This window comes from Urocitellus parryii, chromosome 13 (genome assembly GCF_045843805.1).
Source record: "Urocitellus parryii isolate mUroPar1 chromosome 13, mUroPar1.hap1, whole genome shotgun sequence".
NCBI lineage: Eukaryota > Metazoa > Chordata > Mammalia > Rodentia > Sciuridae > Urocitellus > Urocitellus parryii.
Window position 1 is genome coordinate 697386 of NC_135543.1, and position 20358 is coordinate 717743.

Genomic DNA, 20358 nt, shown 5'->3' on the forward strand with positions numbered 1-20358 from the left:
CAATACAGCTCTTTAAAAATTATGATGAAGTTTACTGTTTTCTTTTTCAGATTTAAAATATATATCAGGGATTTAAAAAGATTACTTAATGTTCTGCAACTTTCGATAACTGTCCAATTTCCAAACAGGTCAAAAAAGTGACATATAAGATTAATAATTTCCATGTTATAACTTCTCTAAATTCTTAGTAATTTTTGAATCAATGAAACCTCTATTGCAAATTCCTAGGTTAAGATTTAAAAGGTATTATGATATGTAAAAACTTTAAAAAAAGTCCCACATACTTTTAACAAAATTTGTACTTTTGGCAGGAAATAAGGTAAACCCACAGTGCAGTTTTTTTTTTTTAAGTTGTAGTTGGACATAATGCCTTTGTTTTATTTATTTATTTTTATGTGGTGCTGAGGCTTGAACCCAGCACCTCACACGTGCTAGGCCAGTACTTTACCACTGAGCCACAACCCCAGCCCCCACAGTGCAGTATTTTAAAATCTTCAATGACATGTTCCTTGGAAGGTCTCCGGCCCCAGTGCCCGACGCTACAGCCAGGAAGCAGCTCTTTGCCAACGTGGGATCATGTGAGTGAGAACCTCTAGTCGCTCGGCAACAGCACATACAGAGAAGAGTCGCTGCAGTGAAAGCACTCAGCCCTGTCTTCACAGGAAAAGGCAGCTATAACTTCTGTCTCAAAGCCTTTGCCAAGAAGTTGGCACCTGGTGGCCCTCAGCCAAGAAGACGGCACTTGGTGAGTCCTGTATGTTTACCCACCCAGCCTGTCAGTTGTGGGTCCCCACTCTGCTCCTGGTTGTGGAGACATGGTGTTCTCCTAAGTTCCCTACCACTGAACAACAGACCTTGACACACACACGATCCCACAAGTTGTACTGAAACAGCTACCAGAGATTGGGCGGATTCACTGATCGACATGACTCAGGAGACAAGGGGGGCTGTGGCAGAGGGGACCTGAACGCTGGGCCACCAGCTGCAGGGCTGAGAAGAGTCGCTGCAGTGAAAGCAGGAGCAAGGAATGGTGCTCAGTTCCATACCCCAGCTTCCCCTCTTTCCACTCTGGAGCCTCTGGGAAATCCCAACAGTTCAACAAACTCCAGTTATCGCAGATTGTGTCAGTGTCCTCTGAGAAGAAAGACCCGGTTCCTCGTCAGTTTCATGATGTACCACGAGGACAAACGCCTTCTCAACTTTGGATGTGCCTTGCCACACTTCAGGAATCAGCTCCTGTTGAACTTCCAGTGACATTCGCTTTGTGAAGTATCACAAATCTGCTGGTACACTTAGGCTTTCATTTCACTACTCCTTATCATTATCATTATGTGCCAGAAAAAGGCAACTGGGGCCATATGTCTTAAATCCCACGGACCAACTTCAGGAGGAACCACCAAGAGCCACTACCTCCAGAAGTACTGGAGAACCTTAGAACACCAGAAGAGGGTGACACGTCTTCACGACCACCCATTTATCTCATATCAGCATCAGTCTTCAACCTGACGGCGAGCTCAGAGAACGATCTGCAGGACACAGCTCTCCTCATCTCTGGACAGCTGCCAGCCCCACACCTCTCAAGAATGGCTGGCACTGGTGGAGTCAGGTGCTAGTGTGTATGTGTTAAAAGATGATTTACTAAGGGAAAAGCCTAGGCACCCACCTGCCTGCATCCAGAAAGAATTGAGAACTCTGCTGACATGAAACCCCATCCTGCCCCAGGAGAGACACAGTCACAGCGCCCTTGCGGAGAAAGGAAATGATGGCACTGTTTTCTTCTAACCCAAACAAGTAGAACCCTTCTGTTTCCAGAGCCTGCAGGAGATAAGGGAGACCTGATTCTGGGTGACGTCCTACCCCTGGTGGGGCCCTCGGCACCGGGAAGGAGTGGGGCTCCCTCTCCATTCTCTGCACACAAACATCTGCTCACTCCCGTCTTCCTGGGGTGGGGCACTTGTTCTGGTTGTTCATGAGGACCCTTTCCTGACAAGTTTCTCAAGCTGTATCTTCTGTGTGACCGTCACTGGCAAAATAGACATATGGGTCAAGTGCTGCACTCCGTGGCACACGTACCACCCTCCTTGTGCTCACTTGCCGTCACCCCTCTGGGCAAGGTTCTGCTCTCCTCGGCAGTGTAAACTGCCAGGGACCTGTGTGCTCTCAGGCCTCTCTGTCCTCGATGCCCTGTGCCCCACACTCCTTCAGGTCTGCTGGCTAGCTGTGCAGCAGCCCTGGGGTCAGTGCCCTTTCCTCCTATCTGTGTGGCCTGTCTACTCACTCTGAAGCTTCTCTTTTGTGGCTTTGTGAGGCCGCAGTCTGTACACCGCAGCACCATTCAAACTTATTGGGTTCTGTACATGCACAGAGCTGTGCACTCATCACAACCATCAGTTTCAGAACATTTTCTCTCCCTAAAAAGATGTCCCGACCTGTTGCCATCACTCCCTCGCTGTTTCCCGGCACCCTCCTTGTTCTGACGTTTTGTATACATGGAATCGCAGGCCATGTGGCCTCCTGTGATTGAACGTACATTCCCCAGGTTCCGTGCTGCAGCATTCTTTCCAGGACTGGCTGCTCCTCTGCTGTGTGGGCAGACCACCTTCTGCCCCTCCACTTACAGTTGAGGCTGTTTCCACCTGTTGGCTACAATTCTGCAAACACATGTGTTCAAGTGGCTGGGTGTACACATGTTCTCATTTTTCTTGGATATGCTCTAGAAAAGGACTGGTGAGACCTGTGACACCTCCACACTTGACAGCCCAGTGCTGTGAGGGTGGGTGAGAGGCACACCTTGCTTCTGGACTAAAATGCTTTACAGAACAGAGACTTCTCCTCTGCAACACACCTGCTCGCCAGAACCAACAGCCCTCTCTCTTGAGAATACGGGTCTGAGTTCCTCTTTTCACTTTGATTACAGGCATTTTCCCTCCGATTACTCACGTATGTGACCGAGTTTGACAAGGTCCCTGAAGCAGCAGTTTATTTACCCTGATTCCACAGCTGGACTGAGTACTCCATCTCGAGTTCCTCGAGGGCACAGAGTATATACCAAGCTGTACATGAAATATGCTAAGACCGCAGAGGTAGTAAAAAAATTTAGTAATGAATCTTACCACTCTAAAGATTATTAAGAATGATGTAAAGGTACAAAGGTTTAATTTACCTTATTTAAAATTTTTACCATGTCTCTTAAATTTTGAAATTATTTAGATACTAATTTTCTATCTTTTTTAATACTGGGCATTAAATCCAGGGGTGTTTTGTCACTGAGCTACATCCCCAGTCCTTTTTATTTCTATTCAAGGTCCTGTCAAGTTGCTGGGAGGCTGGTCTTGAACACGCAATCCTCCTGTCTCAATCTCCCGAATCACTGAATCATAGGCGTCAGCCACCACGCCCAGCACGAGTTCTCTTATAGATACCCTGTATCTAAATTCTGACAAAATACCTGGATATTTAATATGTAAGTCTGATGATTCATTTGGAGATGAGGGAAAAAACTGGATGACAGAGTGTATAACAGTCCCAAGTTTCAACAGCTTTATGTAGATCTGCCTTTGTCACAAGTTAGTTTATAACACTCAAAACTCACGTTTTTCTCATGTTATTTCCTGTAATTAATCCTCAGCTACCTTGGGAGGCAGGAACAGTTTAGGACTGAGGAGGGCATGCACTAGACCGGGCAGACAGTTCTCACCTTTGCAGACGGAGCAGTTATGGAGGCTGGGACGCAGTCCTTGCTCCCTATGCCAGAGACAGCCAGCGCACAGAGGTCAGAGGGCTCTGCACCATGAAAAACTACTTCCTGAAGCAAGAGTTTCTAAGGAGCGCAACTCACCTCGTCTGGGCTGGACGCCTGGTAGGTGCGGTTCTCGTCACTGAAGTCTTGGTCTGCCTCGGCAGACTCAGTCTCCCCAGTGACACCAGCCTGGGACTCATACACGGGGGTCACGTTGTGGCATAGGGCGATGGCTTTCACTGCCTCGTGGACTCGACTGCTGACACTCTTCCTGACTTTGGGAGTTGAAGACTGGGCTCTTCTCGGTGGGGTTGAACTGGGGTTGTTTCCACCAGTTTGAGGATGAACCTTTAAGATGAAGGATGTTACATAATTATGGGCCAAAAAGAAAACTAGAGGCTGACACAGGGATTATTGACACCTGTTATTTTGTAAGCTAAAAGAAATTGCTAGGGTAAGAAGAGTGGTTGTCTGTGTCTTACACAGCTGAGCTACTTTTTCTGTCTTAGGAATGTAAAGTGCTTTGGGATTTCTAGGTTGTTGAGCATACCAAGATGGTTGCTATAACTTAAAACCCGACCACTTCTTTTTACTTTACCTCACTTCATCTGTGGCATGACTTTGCTACACCCTGAATAATTTGTGTTCTTTGCTTCTGAACACAGAGCAAGTTAGACAACTAAATGGAATGGCAACGGCCACAACATCTTTCTGCTTTCTCAAACAATGCTATGGACGAACTGGTATAAAGCTGAGAGTTGGATAGAGCTTGTAACACTCCTCCCTGCATACCACAAGCATACCTGGCTGTACGTCTCTGAACTGGCGAGTCAGGTTTGCATCTAATGGTAATGAGATGCAGTCGTGTGAAGTTGTGGGTTCCTTCGGAGGAAATGACCCCTGGTACCTCAAAGCAGCTGCCCACTGTGTGCAGTGACTACGTCTGGCTCTCATCAGACCCAGCAGTGTGAGTGAATTGTCACCCCAAGTGACAACTCCTGTGATTCACCTCCTGCCTGAGCGGCATGTTGCAGAACACTGTCCTGACCCCAATAGGATCTGCACTCATTTCTCCTAGTAACTTCAGAGAGTTCATGACAATCTTAAGAAACTGGACTAGGTGTAGAGAGCCACTGAACTTCGAGTCTTCTACTGCTTAGTGAGGGTCTACCTGGTGCTTGGCCTGCACTGCCTTTCACTGCCCTCCAGAGCTGCCAGCCCCACACCTGCACTGGGTTCCCAATGCCACTGCCCCTGCAGCAGAGAGGTCCAGCCACTCCCCTTTTCTGAATTATGCTTACTGATGCCTACACAATCTAATTCCACACAAATTCCATTAAAGACTATGCCCTCCATCACCAAGTGCTTCCAGAGGGGAATGTAACCAGGTTATAAAAGATCTGTGCTGCATTACAGTGGATCTACTAGACCACTGTCATCTCACTAACAAAGCAGAACACAAAACAAGGATGACATCAACTTCACACACAAAGTACTGTGTACAGATAGATAGCTCTAGTAGAAATGACCTTTAAAGCCCTCTTAGGTATAAACTTTAAATATCTGTCTTTGTAACCATTTTTGATCTTTTCTGCTTTTAACTTTTGCTGTTAAAATGACTTATTTGGAACCACTAAAACCATATTCATGGATAATATAGATTAATTTTAGAAAAACAGATGTACGTAGGCACTACTTCAATACAGACACAGAATTCTAGGAGAAAAGGGACGCTTTACTCCTTTGTTTCAGATTTCTCTTCTACTAATGAATAATCTATGGCTAGGGATGTGGATCTCTGGTAGAACACATGCCCAGTATATATGAGGTGCTAGGGAGCACTGCAAATGAATGAATGAATGAATGAATAAATACAAAGAACACACACACACACACACACACACACACACATGAAAATGAGGTCTTTTTATGTGGCAACCCTCAAGGGTATAATACATGCCGACTGGTAGCAACTCAGAGGAGAGGTTTCCAAATACTAGTACCCACTACTGGCAATGGGATTCTGACCTGTCACAGTGGAGAACTGCAAAGGCAAAGTGCAATTCAGCCTAGTTTGCGCCAAGCCTTCTGGAGAGAATGAGTACATGTGAGACGTTCCCTGGCTCTGGGCCGGGGTCACAAGTTTGGCCAACAAGACCTGAGCTCTGACCACCCAGCTAAGCTATGCACTTCTTGAAACCCAAGGCCTGGACTCAAGGTGATATGATTACTGCATTCAGAGCAAACCAACAAACAGGCAGAGAAGTGACCTAAGAAGGGGAAATTCGTAACAGACCACAGTTTTGTACCTGGCATGTTAAATACACGGCCTTGAACCGCTAGGTTTAATTATACTGAATCAGTGACTTCAAAATTATGCCAGGTAGAAAAAAATCCAAATGAATGAGATTCAAATACTACTTGGGGCCAGGGCTGTGAGAACCTTCCATTTGATCTACACACAGTTTAATGTTAGAAACACATACTGTGAGAAGCAGCCAGACCCAGGAATAGATCACAGAGGTCATCCTCACATTCAAAGCACATAATTCCTAGCCAGGAGTGGTGGCACAGGCCTGTAATCCCAGCGGCTCAGGAGGCTGAGACAGGAGGATTGCGAGTTCAAAGTCAGTCTCGGCAACTTAGCGAGACCCTATCTCTAAATAAATAAATAAATAGGAATAAAATTAAAAAAGGGGGCTGGGGATGTGGCTCTGTGGTTAAGTGCCTCTGGGTTCAATCTCCTGTACAGAAAAAAACAAAAAACAAAAAAAGCACACACAATTCCTGCCAACACCTCAGAGAACTCTTGGGAGGTTGTAATTCTTACCAAACCCCAAATCTTTGTCTATTATAGACATGTAATAAATAATTTTCAGATAATAGTATGATTTTTGAGCATCACTTCAAAACATGATGAGAAAGAATAACTACAGAATCCTTTAGGTACTGAAAATTGTTGAGTGTTGAATGATAGGTATATGAGGACTCATAGAACTATATTTTTGTTTAATGAAAAAAATTTCTTTAAAATTTTGAGCTCAAGTTTCATTTACTATGTAGAGAAACAAAGGGACTGTTAAGAAACATACTAAAGACAGTTATCTAGTGAGTATTCTTCAAAATTCTGCTTATTGAATTACCTTTTTTAACAAATAATTCACTAAGAAAAAATGTAAGTAATTGATTTAGGCCCTCTATCCCTTTTGTGACTACATTGATATAGAAATGCTTACTGAAAACTACTCCTGGATTGAAATATTAGAATTAATGATTTAAGTGATACTGTAATAAGATATAACCATCGGAGATATAACACAGGCCCAGTGTAGCTCAACAGGGTCTTAGCTCCTCCCTAGAGAATAGCTCCTGGAGAAATCAATCATGTACCTGTGCGTAGGAGCTCAGGACGTGGGTCTGGATCTCATCCATTGTGTCAGCTCCATAGGAGACAGTGCCCAGATGGAGCCGCCTGAATGTCATCTCATTCTGGGTGAGAGTTCCTAGGACAAAAACACAGCACTGCATAAGGAAGGCCTCAGCTCTGGATCTTGGTCTGCACCTGCCTGTTCTCAGAGAGCTAACTGTGCAACCAGGATGTTCTGCTGATGCACCAGGTACCTGCATGCTGTTCTTCTCGCTGTGTTGATGCTGACCATGGGAGGAGAGGTGCTCCACCTGCAACAGTGGGCAGGGCTCTAGTTAAATGAAGAGCTCTAGGTTCTGCTTCCCAGATCTGTTATATGGCATGAATGCAACTTCTGCCTGTTCGGAAAGAGACAGGCATAACACCAGGAAGCAGGGTCACCATCTTCACAGTCACAGTGGAGAGCACAGCTGAGGAAGATACCAATGGGACCCTAGTCGACATGCCCATCAGCTTTAAGACAGCCTATCTTGAAAAATTATGTACTGTTAGGCCAAGGAATAGACACTAGAGATGTGGTGAGTTCTGGGCATACCATTGTATCACCTGCAAGATAGAACACACTCTCCTTTGGGGAGCTTCGGAAAGACAGCTACCAGGAAGTGCTTATTTACATCAGAGGCATCAAAAGGGATAATCATCAGGACTGCAGAAAAGCTGGGTCATGCATATTTCATGCAATATACAAAAACACATGAGATGCAAGTGATTTACTTAATGTGTTCACAGAACATAGGAGCTTGACTGCCCTATGAATATGGAAAGAATGTGCAGCAATGAACTACTGTAGAACCTCTTCTTCCCTTGGTGCCTCTGTAGCCATTCAGGAGCTCAGACAGGGATCATGCATGGATGGTGACGTGGGGAAGCAGCAATGTGAACAGTTATCACAATCAAGAGAGAAGTTTAGGCACAAAGTTGTTAGGATGCCCTAAATTGTGTTGTTAGGGTTTGGTAGTTATGTAACCATTTGTCAGGTGATAAACCAACTTTGACACCTGTTTCCTTATTAAAAAACTGCCAAGTTCTATTATTCACATGAAATTTGCTGATGCTTCCATATTTAAGTTTTGAGATTAAATATTAGTATAATGAAATATTTTGGATTTAATGAATAATTTGTCTTTGAAGAGTAATTTATACCACTGCAGGCAGCAGCTAGGTGAGCTGAGATGCTCCTCAGCTGTGTTGGAGGTGCAGTAGGGGGGCCTCCTGGCTCACGGCTGCAGACACCCTATCAAAGATCTTCTGAACCTACGTGTATGGGCTGCCTTAGTCAGCTTTTCGTCACTGTGAAACAAATGCCTGACAAGAACAATTTGGAGGAGAGAAAGTTTCTGTGGGGCTCATAGTTTCAGACTTTCAGTCGGTGGTCACTACTCCTTGGCTCTGGGTCTGAATAAGGCAGAATTTAATGGCAGAGGGACGAAGGAGGAAAGCAGTCATCTCATGGTGGCCAGGAAGCAAGGGGGTGGACTGTGACCTACTCAAGTTATTGCTTGTAATGAATCATGATATACCATTTAATTTGGGGCATCCTTTTTCAGAAATTATTAGAGAAGAAAAATTTGGCTTTTCCAAATGCAATAAATCTACATGAACAACAAGTATTTCCCCAAACAAAGACACAGGATTACAATCACTCCATTCAGACCACTTTTGGACAAAGATGCTGGGGCTCTGAAGTGTCTACTTTTCTAACCCAGCACTCTGATTACTGTCCTTTTAAAATATTTATTCTTAAGTTTTAGGTAGACAAAATATCTCTATTTTTCATTTATGTGGTGCTGAGGATCAAATTTGGTACCTTGTTCATGCTAGGCGAGCTCTCTACCACTGAGTCACAACCCCAGCCCTGGTTACTGTCCTTTTTAAGCCTGCTGAACATATTTCAGTGCTGAGGCTCTCAACTTCCACAATGCTATTTATTATGCTTTTCTTCTTACCACCCTTTAGAAAAATCTTGAGAGTGATTCTGTGTACATGGCTCAGAGACCCATTGAAATGTAGTGCTCATTATCACAGACATATCTAGACAGATGCTAAGATACTCAATGTACTGTTACATATGTACATTTAGTTGAAAATCATCTAAAAGATTACTGATGTCTTAGGTTTGAGCTGTAAAGCTCTATGTTTATTTTATTTATTTTGATGTGGTGCTGAGGATCGAGCCCAGTGTCTCTCAATGTGTGAAGCAGGTACTCTACCACTAAGCCACGGGCCCAGCCACTTTGTAAAGCTCTATATTTAGATTCCTAAAAGCCTTTTATTGGTTGCTTATTCATTCCGAACTGAGAAGAATGAAAGGGAAAACTCAGAATAATTTCTGAAGACTGAGAAACTTAAAATACTACAATTCTAATGTTTACATTTAGGTCTGTGATCTACTCTATTTTGTTTATGATGGAAGGAAGGAATTCAACTTCATTTCTTGCACAGCATCTTTTTTTTTTTTTTTTTTTACAGTTTGTTTCTTTTCCCAAGGAAGGCTTTGACATCTTTGTCAAAGCCAGCTGACTACAAAACAAACAAACAAAAAGCTTTCCTTATGGCCTCTCAACTCTATCCATCCATCTGTGTCTTTCTTTATGCAGTACCATACTGTCTTGACTGGCTTTGTAGATTTTGAAATTGGAAGCATGAGTCTTCCAACTTTATTCATTTTCTGGATTGTTCAAGCTATCAATGGTCTCTCCTATATCTGCATGTGGTAAAACCAATGGATCAGCTTGTAGATTCTGGAAAGAAGATAGCTAGAATTTTAACAGGCACCGTGTAGAATCTATGGATCAATTTGGGGAGCTCTGTGGCCATCTTTTAAAAAAAAAATATTTATTTTTTACTTGTAGGTGGACACAATATCTTTATTTCATTTTTAAGTGGTGCTGAGGTTTGAACCCTGTGCCTCACGTGTGCTAGGCAAGTACTCTACCACTGAGCCATGATTCCAGCCCCTCTGTAGCCATCTTAATATATCAAAAAGTATTTCATTTTCTGATGCCATTATAAATGAAACTGCCTTCTTAATTTTATTTTGGATAGCACATTGTTAGTATATAAAATACAATTCATTTTTTATATTGATCTTACATCCTACAAACTCACTAGTATTGTTGTTGACATATTTTTAGGGGATCCCTCTGGGTTTCCTATACACAGACCAATCTACACACAAATAGAACCTTTGCAACACGAATGCCACTTCTTTTTTCTTGCCTAGAGTCTTGAGGTTCACAGCAGAACCATCCATAACAGGCAAGAATAGGAACCAAATGCCCCCCAGACCCCACTCAAAAATGGATACGTAAAATGTGGTATATATCCATATAGGGGAATGCTATATGGTCATAAAAAGGAATACTATAGTATGGATGAACTTGCAAACATTCTGCTAAATCAAAGAAGCCAGACACACAGGCCACATGTTGCATGATTCCATCCACATGTAATGTCCACACTGGACAAATCCAGGGGTGGAAGCAGACCCGGGTTTGCCCAGGCAGTGGATGGGAGAGGAGGACCAAGAGTGGTTCTAATGCATGCAGCGCTGCTGTCTGAGACAATGAGGGTCTTGGATGGTACTGAGTCGTCACAGTTATGCCAAAATGCTACGAGAGTGACACATTCTGTGTTTCTCATCTGCATCAAATGACTATGAATAATTACTTTGCATCTCCTAAAATTGCTAAGTTGCTAATAAATGATGTTGAAAGCAGTTTAAAACTGATAGATTCAAATAAGTGACTAGTATATCTCATCAAATACAATTTGGCTTTGTTATTTTGGCATCTCAATTAAGATACTCACACCTTGCAGGGCCAACGAAATTAGAATACTACCAGACATTCCTTTGAGGCACATAGTTTCCTTAAATATTAAGAGGAATTCTGAAAATATTTCACAACTTCTTAGTTTCAGGCTTACTTTGCCCTCTTGTACAATAGTAGATAATATAACAAGATTAAATCAGTTAAGTAAAAAATAAGAGAATTATTTTTCAAATCTTATCTCAAATCTTTTCATGACTTAAACCAGTTAATGATTTCTAAAACTTTTGTCATCTTAATATGACAAAAGGGAATAGGCCCTTTGGCTGGAAATTTAAAAAAAGAAAGAATTAACTTAAAAAAAAGATGGTAAGAGAGACTCAAGGGGCTGCGGTTGTAGCTTAGTACTAGAGTGCTTGCCTAGCATGTGTGAGGCCCTGGGTTCAATCCTCAGCACCATATAAAAATAAATAAATAAAATAAAGGTATTTTGTCAACCACAACTAAAAAATAAATAAATATATATTTTTAAAAGAGACTCCATAGCAGAGAACGGCAACAGGGTGGTTATGATACCAAGTTCCCAGGTTTGTCTGGGATTTCTAATGAAAGTGCAGTGGCTCTCTAAAGAAGCACAGGTTTCCTGGACTGCAGTGCACAGAGGAAAACTGATTTCTAAGGTAGAGTCCTGAAGGCACCACTCTCAGGGCAGTGGCAGATGCTACCCTCGCTCGACCAGCAGAGGAGACGCCGATTAGACAAGACTCACCAGGCCATAATTTATATAAAAAGCAGGCAGGTGACTGTGATATATAAACTAAAGCAACTCTTACCCAGAGGGATAGTATTCTCAGGAAGACCTTAGCTAGGCAAATAGCCAAGCATGATCAGTGGTTACATCCAAAGAAACTTACTTAGACCATCCCATGAATGAATGGAAACACCTTCTCAAGTGATGAGACCGACTCACCAAACTCTGAAATACGCCCTGGTCTTCACAAATACCTAACATTATTTCAATAGATAGAGTCCACATTACATTCACCGTAGATCAGGCTCTCCTGGAGGCTGAGGTTTCCAGTCGCAAGCATCTGTGCAGCTACTGTATGTGTAAGGTATCTCAACTGGTCTAAACACCCTGGAATGTTACGTAGGACCCACACTCAAGCACACACCTCAGTGAATTATGCACCCATCTGACTAGGGATGTGTGCTGTAACTGAAATGTCCTCATTGCCATCACACAGGGGACACTAATAAACACGGCTAACTCCCACTTGTAACGTCTGCAAGCCTTGTTTGTGCTGACGAGCACACATACACCATGCTCTGCTGCCTTTAGGACAGACTTTGGAAACAGCCTTTCCCTCATGGCAACACTGTCCTGAGAAACACAAGTGACTCAAGTCTGGACAGCACAGAACTTTTGGGAAAGGGATGCTATAGTTAAAATATAAGTCCTAAAAACCTGCTGTTTTAGTGGGTGTTTGTAGTAATGGCTTCATTCTACATGAAGATAAAAACTCCTTGACAAAGGAAGTAGTGTATTGCTTTAGTAGGTTGCACCCTGAGCGAAGTGTTAAAATTTATGAGTTCTCTGCAGCATTGTTCTTTAAACAATGGCATTGTCAAATGCAACCAGTGAGAAGATTAAAGTTCTCCCAGCAGATCAAGTACAAATTATCCATCCTCCTGCTTCAGCATCATTTGTTCATTTATCACACAGTGTCTAGTATTTCTGGTCAGTGTCAATATGGTCTGCATCCTTGTAGTTCACAGATGTCTACTCTTGTCGAATGAATTACTTTATGTTTCACGCACTGGTGACGGCAGATGTGTCACTATAGCAACATCATTAATTTTGGATCTTACCGGAAATGTGCATTCCAATCAAACCTAATTATACCACATTGCTTTCTTGTCCACAAGAAGGAAACTATAATGCAATTATTGGGATACTTCATTTTTCTCTTCTGCCGTGGCAAATGAAAGAGCCACTGTGATGGACGCCTCTTGTCAAAAAGCATTCTGATGAAGCACAAACCCAATTCACACTCGTATGAAGGTCCACTGTGCACTCGTGTCAGTAATGAGAGTGTCAGGTCAGACAACAGCTCCCTCTCCACCATTTCAGGGGAAACTGGGCCAGGTGGAAGATGTCTGCTAATTGCCCTATGCTCCACCCCTGACACTAGAAGAAGAGATCTCTGTGCTGGAACCTTGGCACGCGGAGGACAACTCATCTACTGAAATAGGGACTACAAGACCAAAAGGGATCCTTTTTGTCCATGTAATGCAATACCTTCTTGCTAACACAGGACATGCACTGGCCTCAACAAGGTGCTAAAAACCTGGGGTAAGGGTGCAAGGGGAGTCACTGCCAGGCTGGCCCTCAATTTCTGCTTCTGTGTTCATCCACTATCTCCAGAATGTAGAACCACCAGCACTCTTGGAATTTCAATGGCTGAAATCCCATTTGACTGCTCAGAATGGTTAGGGATCTGCCAAGGCCACCTGCAGAGGAAAGCCAGGACTCAACCCCATGTCTGACTGACTCCAAATCCTATTTTCGTTCCATCAGACCATGCAGAATACATGTTTAAATAAAACTTAAGTGAGGAAGTAAAAAAAAATGTTAACTATCCATATGCAGAAATAATGCATGCGTATGATTAGTTTCTCATCAGCCCATGACTGTACTATGTGGTCTTCATGACAGGCCACAGCAACGCTGCCATCTCCACGGCTCCACGGATATCAGGAGGTAGGTATCCTGTCCCCCTCCCCTGAGCAAGAATGGTGGGCCCAAGCCCCAAACCAGGCGATGAATCTAGAGCTCCCTGGGAGACGGTCTCTTCCCAGGAAGGGGCCATGGCTGGAGATACAGCCAGAAACATTCCAGCTACAGGGCTTCACCTTGTGATTACTGAGACAGGTTCTTAAAAAATAGTCCAGACCAATGAATTTAAAAAGCCCATACAGCTTCAATATCAGGACTTGTATTCCTCCGAGGACTTGTATGAAAAGCAACAAAATGCATAGATTTTTATCACATTAATATACTCTATGTAGCTTTGCTATGATCCTTTTGAAAATCTCATGTGCTAAGATTATTTACTTACTGTGTTTTAAGAATCACTGGTTTGCTTTAAAGCAGCAAAGAGTGAGGAGGTTTCAACTTCATGATCCCGTGCTAAGATCATGTGTCCTACCCCGATGGAGCTCAAATTCCAAAATGAAAAGTGGGGCAGGTGTAGCTAAGAATTCCATCGTTGTTTAAAATGTAAAATAAAACCTCAGCATTTTAAGGAGGGATAATGTCACAGAACATTTATTATAAACATCAGATGGTGAGAGACACAGAAAGCATGCAGCAGTCACTCAAGCTTACTGTAATTCTTGGGATGTACTTGCTGGTAAATGAAATGAAAGAATAGATTAGCAGCAAGCTTAGAAATGTCCGTGCAGGTCATTTGGCACAAAAGGGCCTCTGGCCCCCACCAGGTGTCCTCCACGCCTCTCCTAGCTCCTCTGGATGGGCTCCACCATTAGTCCTGGAAATGGCACAGGAGGCGACTCTGACTGTGGTCAGAGGGCAACTGGTGCAGGACTCTGGGCCTGTGGGGGAGCCTCCCAGCACAGGATGTCTGCATTCCCATCCCAAGAGGAAGCCTGGATCTTGGGTTCCTGACCTCCAGGCTGCCTCCAAGAGCAGTCGGTGGCCTCATCCTCCCCCCTGACTTACTGGATGGGTCTGACACCACTGGTGGGGTCACCTTGCATCAATAACAGGGTGGAGCCTATGTTGGAATCATTGAACAAGGATTTAGATGGATTACCAGAACAATGCTTCAATAATTGATTACAAATTCTCTCTGAACAAATGAAAAAACCAGAATATCTCAGAAAACCAATAGGAGTTATAAAAAAAGGACTAAGTATAAATTCTAGAACGAAAGCCCCCAATAACAGAAATGAACACCTGGCTGTACTGGCTCAGTAACAGGGGAGCTGACTGCACTGCAGGGCAGTCCATACCAGTTCTGTCCTACCCAGAATCTCAGGGCATGAGGGGTTTGCAACAGAGACACATTCTCCTAGCTCCAGAATCTGAGGACAGAAGACAATGGGGCTGAACATGTGCTCCGAGGACCCAATGCAGAAGTTCCCACATCTGGCTGAAGATTCCACACAGGCCCAACAACTGAGCCAATCCCAAACCAGGGTAAAATCAAACAGCCAGGCCAATGCACATCAGAACTGTGTTTTGGAAACCAATCATGAAGAAAAGCTCTCAGATTCAGCCAGAGAGAAAAGCTGAATTTCCACAGGGACACCAGCTGCGCCCCTCTGAGCCACAAAGCCAGAGCAGCCACATTTTCTGAGCTGAAAGAAAAGAACTATCAACAGCAAGTTCCATATTCAGTGGACAGAAAGTACTATGGAGGAAAGACTGAGGTGAGGCCACCCAAGAACTCCTGAATCTCCTAAAGGATCGATGCCATCACCTCAACCATAATGGAATGGAAATGCATTTATTCTCAAGAACTTTGTGTTTTTATGCTACTACACATGTTAAGGTAAAATTTTCTATATCAGTTTTGCTAAAGGGAGCTACTGGTATTTCTCTGTAAACTTATTTAGATTTTCTATATATGATGTTTGCTAATAAGATTCTCCTTCTTGGGCTGGGCTATACCTCACTGGCAGAGTACTTGCCTTCTTGCTACATGTGAAGCACTGGGTTTGATCCTCAGCACCACATAAAAATAAATGCATAAAAAGAGATATTGTGTTCATTTACAACCAAAAAATATATAAAAAAAAATATATATATATATTTTAAAGGCTATCCTTCTTTTTTAACCTCCAACATTTTCCTTGCTTTGTGGATGAGCTAGTAACTCAAAAATGACACATTCTTCCTGGTCTTGAGGGAAGTATGCAACATCCTACGTTTAAGTACAGCAACAGCTGTATGCTATGTTGAGCAAACCGTTTTTCAGAATTAGAGTTCCCTTTCCTCTTAGCCTGCTAAGAGGTCTTATTCATGAATGGGGTGTTGAAATTTATACAAAGGCTTCACTGGACTTCCTGAGTCACATGGAAATTTCCCTGAATTGTATTCAAGACATACTTTCGTTGCACGTGTTGATTTCTGAATTTCAACAACCTTGTGTTTCTAGGGAAAATCTAAGTGGATAATGATGTGCGACAGCTTCTTGCACTGAAGATTTCTGTCTGCTACCAATGTGGTTGAGACTTCATGTCGATGTGTGTGACATCCCTTCCTGTGATATCCACATCCAGTGGCTCCCTCTGTCTGCGGGGGGAATGTGCTCACACAGGGTTCTTCCTCCCCTCAACAGTGGGAGAGCTTTACCAGTGACATGCATCAGAGCAGGGTCAAGGCCACTTCCAGGTAGCAGAGTTTCAGGAGTCACAAGCAGGTGCTGACTTCACCAAATGCTTTGAGCATCTTTATCTGCTACGGTTCCCTATTATCGTGTACTTTATTTTGGATTTCTCCTTTAATCCGTGCAGGTTTAATATTAAACCATCTTTCCATTGCCAGAGTAAACTCCACTTGAGCAGAATGTATTTCTATTTGTAGCAATACTAATCCGGCCTTGTAAGAGCTTATCTAGGGTTTGAGAGAGACTCCAGGGACACTTTCAAGTCTCCTGGCTTGCTCTCAATGTGTTCTATCAGTGGAATATCCGTTTTCCTCATCTATGGAAGTTTTGTGGATGTTGAGAGTGCATGTCTTGAAGGGCTGGTGTCAGGGGTTTCTAACCTACCTTTCTCTTTCATTGTTCGCAGTGCTACAACTGTTTCCTCAGAATGTTTTAATAGCTTTCATTTTTTTTAAAAATATTTTTTAATTCTTGATGTACCTTTATTTTATTTATTTATTAATTTATATGTGGTGCTGAGAATTGAACCCATTGCCTCATACATGCTAGGCAAGCACTTTACCACCGAGCTATATCCCCAGCCCCTCAACTTTTAAAAATTTATGACAGGGTTTTGCTCAGTTGCCCAGGTTAGTCTCGAATTTGAGACCCTCCTGCCTCAGCCTTCAACTTGCATTTGGCCAAGGCTTTTTTATTTTTTAGGCACTGGGGATCAAACCCAGGGACACTTAACCACTGAGCCACATTCCCAGCCCTTTTTATTTATTTTGAGACAGTGTCTTGATAAGTTGTTTAGGGCCTAAGCTGCTGAGGCTGGAATTGAAGTTGTGATCCTCCTGTCTGAGCCTCCCAAACACTGGGGTTATAGGTGTGTGACACCACACCTGGTCTGGCCAATTTTTTAAAAAATAGAGACAGGGTCTTTTTGTGTGGCCCAGGATGGCCCAAATTCCTGGGCTCAAGCAACCTGTGGTGAGCAGACGAGCTGGGCCCCAGGTACACCACCATGGCCTACTTGATGTCTTGTGTACCATATCATTTATCTCTGCTCTTGTGTCTTAAGATCTTTTTCTTCTATGCATTTGGCTTTGTTTTCTTGTTCCTAAGATGGCCATCAAAGATTATCAGTTTTTAGCCTCTCTTCTTTTTCTATTAAAAATGGAGGAAAGCTCCTATAAGGCATTGCTTTTAAAACATCCCACCAGCTTTGATGGCAAACAATTGTATCATTTAGTTCTGATAATTTTTATTTATTTTTTAAAATTTTTAACTTTTTTGGTACTGGAGATTGAACTGGTGCTTAGCCATTGAACAACATTCCCAGCCCCTTTTTATTTTGAGGGTCTCACTAAGATGAGACCTTAGGGCCTAGCTAAGTTGCTGAGACTGGCCTGGAATTTGGGATCCTCCTGCCTCAGCCTCCAGAGTTGCTGGGATTATAGGTGTGCACCACAGTGCTTGGCAAAGAATTTTTAAATTTCTGCTAAGTCTTTTTGTATCTATGTGTCATTTTAAAGTGTATTCTTCAACTTCGCAACGTACTGGGATTAAAGAACTTATCATTTTATGATTTTTAACTTCTACTTTTTTTAAAATATTTTTTTAGTTGTTGATGGACCTTTATTTTATTCATTTATTCATAATGTGGTACTGAGAATCAAAACCAGTGCCTCACACATGCTAGGCAAGTGCTCTACCTCTGAGCTACAACCCCCAGCCCAAACTTCTACCTTTTATTTTTTTAATTTTAGGCAGGTATCCCTACACTTTGGAATTCACTGATTGAATCAGGGCCTAACTCATGTCCAACCTTTGTGAGTCTTCCATATTTGATGAGAATGCCCGTTACCAGCATCAGATGGACAATGTCATCTGTGAGCAGGAGGGCAAAGCTGGCAATGGTTCTATCAAATCCTGTATATTGTGGCTGATTCCTGCCAGCTTGGCTTATCAATAATTTAAAGAGAAGCTAAAATTTCCTCCTGTAATAATCAGTTTCTTCCTGTAGTCTATTGATTCTTGTTTGTGGATTGAGGCTGTTTAAGGGCACAAACACTTAAGACTTGCAACTACTATTTTTATGCAGCAATCCACTTCCTTGAATAATGCTTTAAAAGTTCATTTTGCTTGGTATTAAGGAAGACATATCAACTATCTTTTGATTCTGATTTGTCTTAATGATTTTTCTTTTCTTTGTTTTATTACAGCTTTACCACTAATTTTTATTTACATATTAAATGGCTTAATCTTTTATAGTTTAAATCTTTGTCAGTCAACACTATTGATTTTTCTTGTGTGTTTTTCTTAGCTTGATATTACGTCTGAATATCATATATTATATACAATATACCTGTGAGGTATATAATATACCTGATAATATATATATATAATATATAATATACCTGTGATATATGTGAATATCATATATCATATATAATATACCTGTGAGCACCTAAGGACCTGTGCTCAGCTGTCACGCTGTTCAATACTCAGTTGCATGACATGGCACGGGTTATCTATTCTACTCCTGACCAACATTTTTTTTTTTTAAATTATATTTAGACAATTAGTTGTTTGCTTTAGTTGACCAAAATAATGCTAAGAAAATTCTTGTGTATATCTTGTGGCATAGATTTGCAAACATGTCTTTAGGGAACAGAAGTAGAAGTGAACTTGCTGGATGGCGGGGTACACACTTCAATTTGATAAATACTGCAAAACTTATCTTACAAGGTACCAAAGCCTAGAAGAAGCCCTGCTTTGCCATATGTTTGCTGTACTTAAAAATCCCACTCATGAAATGTGTGCCTGTTAGGTCCTCTCCGTGGGAAGTTCCAGCGTGGAGGGGGTGCCTGCCTGTCTCTTTTGGTCTTCTTTAAGAGCTTTACCTTTGGTTGACACGTTTCTGGGTTAAAACTTACTTTTAGCTGCATTCTAGTTATGCTGTGCTCTCACCGATATTTCCCATATCCAGTGTCTTGTCTACTGGTGTGGTGTGTAAAACTGCAGCTTCATTGTGTATTGAGCCTACTCATATAACCAAATGTTCCTAAATCCTAAAAATTTTCCCAAAGCTCCTTTGGGTTTGCTATGTATTTTTCTTTGGGAATAGGCTGCTTGCTCATATAGCTACCCTGACTTTACATGTACAATCTTCACTTCTGACTGATATATCAATCAGCACAAGGCTGGCCGTAAAGTAGGACTTTCTCCAGGCATTCCTAAGTGCTGTCTGTGAGTTTCATGCAAGGGACTCATGTGCCGATCAGCATATTCTTCCCCAGGCCTCCGAGTGAGAAGAAGGCAAGGGCTCCAGTTCTGGCCCACAGTAGACTCTGGCAGTCATCAGCTTCACAGGCATGGACATGAAGGGGCAGACTGGTGCTGTCTGGGACCCTCAGAGTTTCCATGTCCTCCCACAGGCTTTCTGGCCATATGTCTCCAGGACTCCCTTCTGGAGAGCTTTCCCTCCATCTGAGTGGGCTCTCTGTGGAAGCAAAGGTGAGCTTCGGTTTGCTTTGTTTTGGCTTCTCCCTCAAATTGGTTCTAGAACTTTCCTAGAAATAACCCATTTCTGTGACTCTAATTGTACTTTGCTTTTTTTTTTTTTATCAGTGCAATAGATTTCTTCTTCTTTTTTAGAAGATATTTATAGATGGTAGATAGACACAATATCTTTACGTTTTTATGTGATGCTGAGAATCAAACCCAGCACCTAACAAGTGTCAGGCAAGTGGTCTACCATTGAGCTACTGCCCCAGCCTTACAGATTTATTCTTTAAAACTTTTTTCTGTCAGCTCTATGAGGTTGGGAAGGGAAACCCTAATACATGTTCTCATTCTACCTTCATGAATCAGAAGGCCCTCAATTGTTATTTGTGAGTTATCTGGAGTCATGAGCATTATCCTTTCTTGGTCAGGTACCTCAATGTACCACAGAAAATAAACTTGAATGAATTCAAATAAAAACCCCAATGACACACACCTGTAATCCCAGTGGCTTGA

General features: G+C 42.4%; 1 protein-coding gene across 5 annotated transcripts in view; it reads right to left on the bottom strand.

Moving 5' to 3' along the window:
- The window catches only part of Atp9b (ATPase phospholipid transporting 9B), a 258083-nt gene that overhangs the window by 46883 nt on the left and 190842 nt on the right, over window positions 1-20358 (bottom strand). For all 5 annotated transcript variants that reach the window (XR_003302966.2, XM_026412454.2, XM_026412453.2 and 2 more), the window contains exons 14-15: window positions 7130-7242; window positions 3839-4087 (exon numbers count right to left, since the gene is read on the bottom strand). Coding sequence is in view for 4 of the 5 variants with exons in the window: in XM_026412454.2 (XP_026268239.1) it covers window positions 3839-4087; window positions 7130-7242 (362 nt within the window). In the remaining variant the exon portion in view is untranslated. The remainder of the gene's footprint in view (window positions 1-3838; window positions 4088-7129; window positions 7243-20358) is intronic.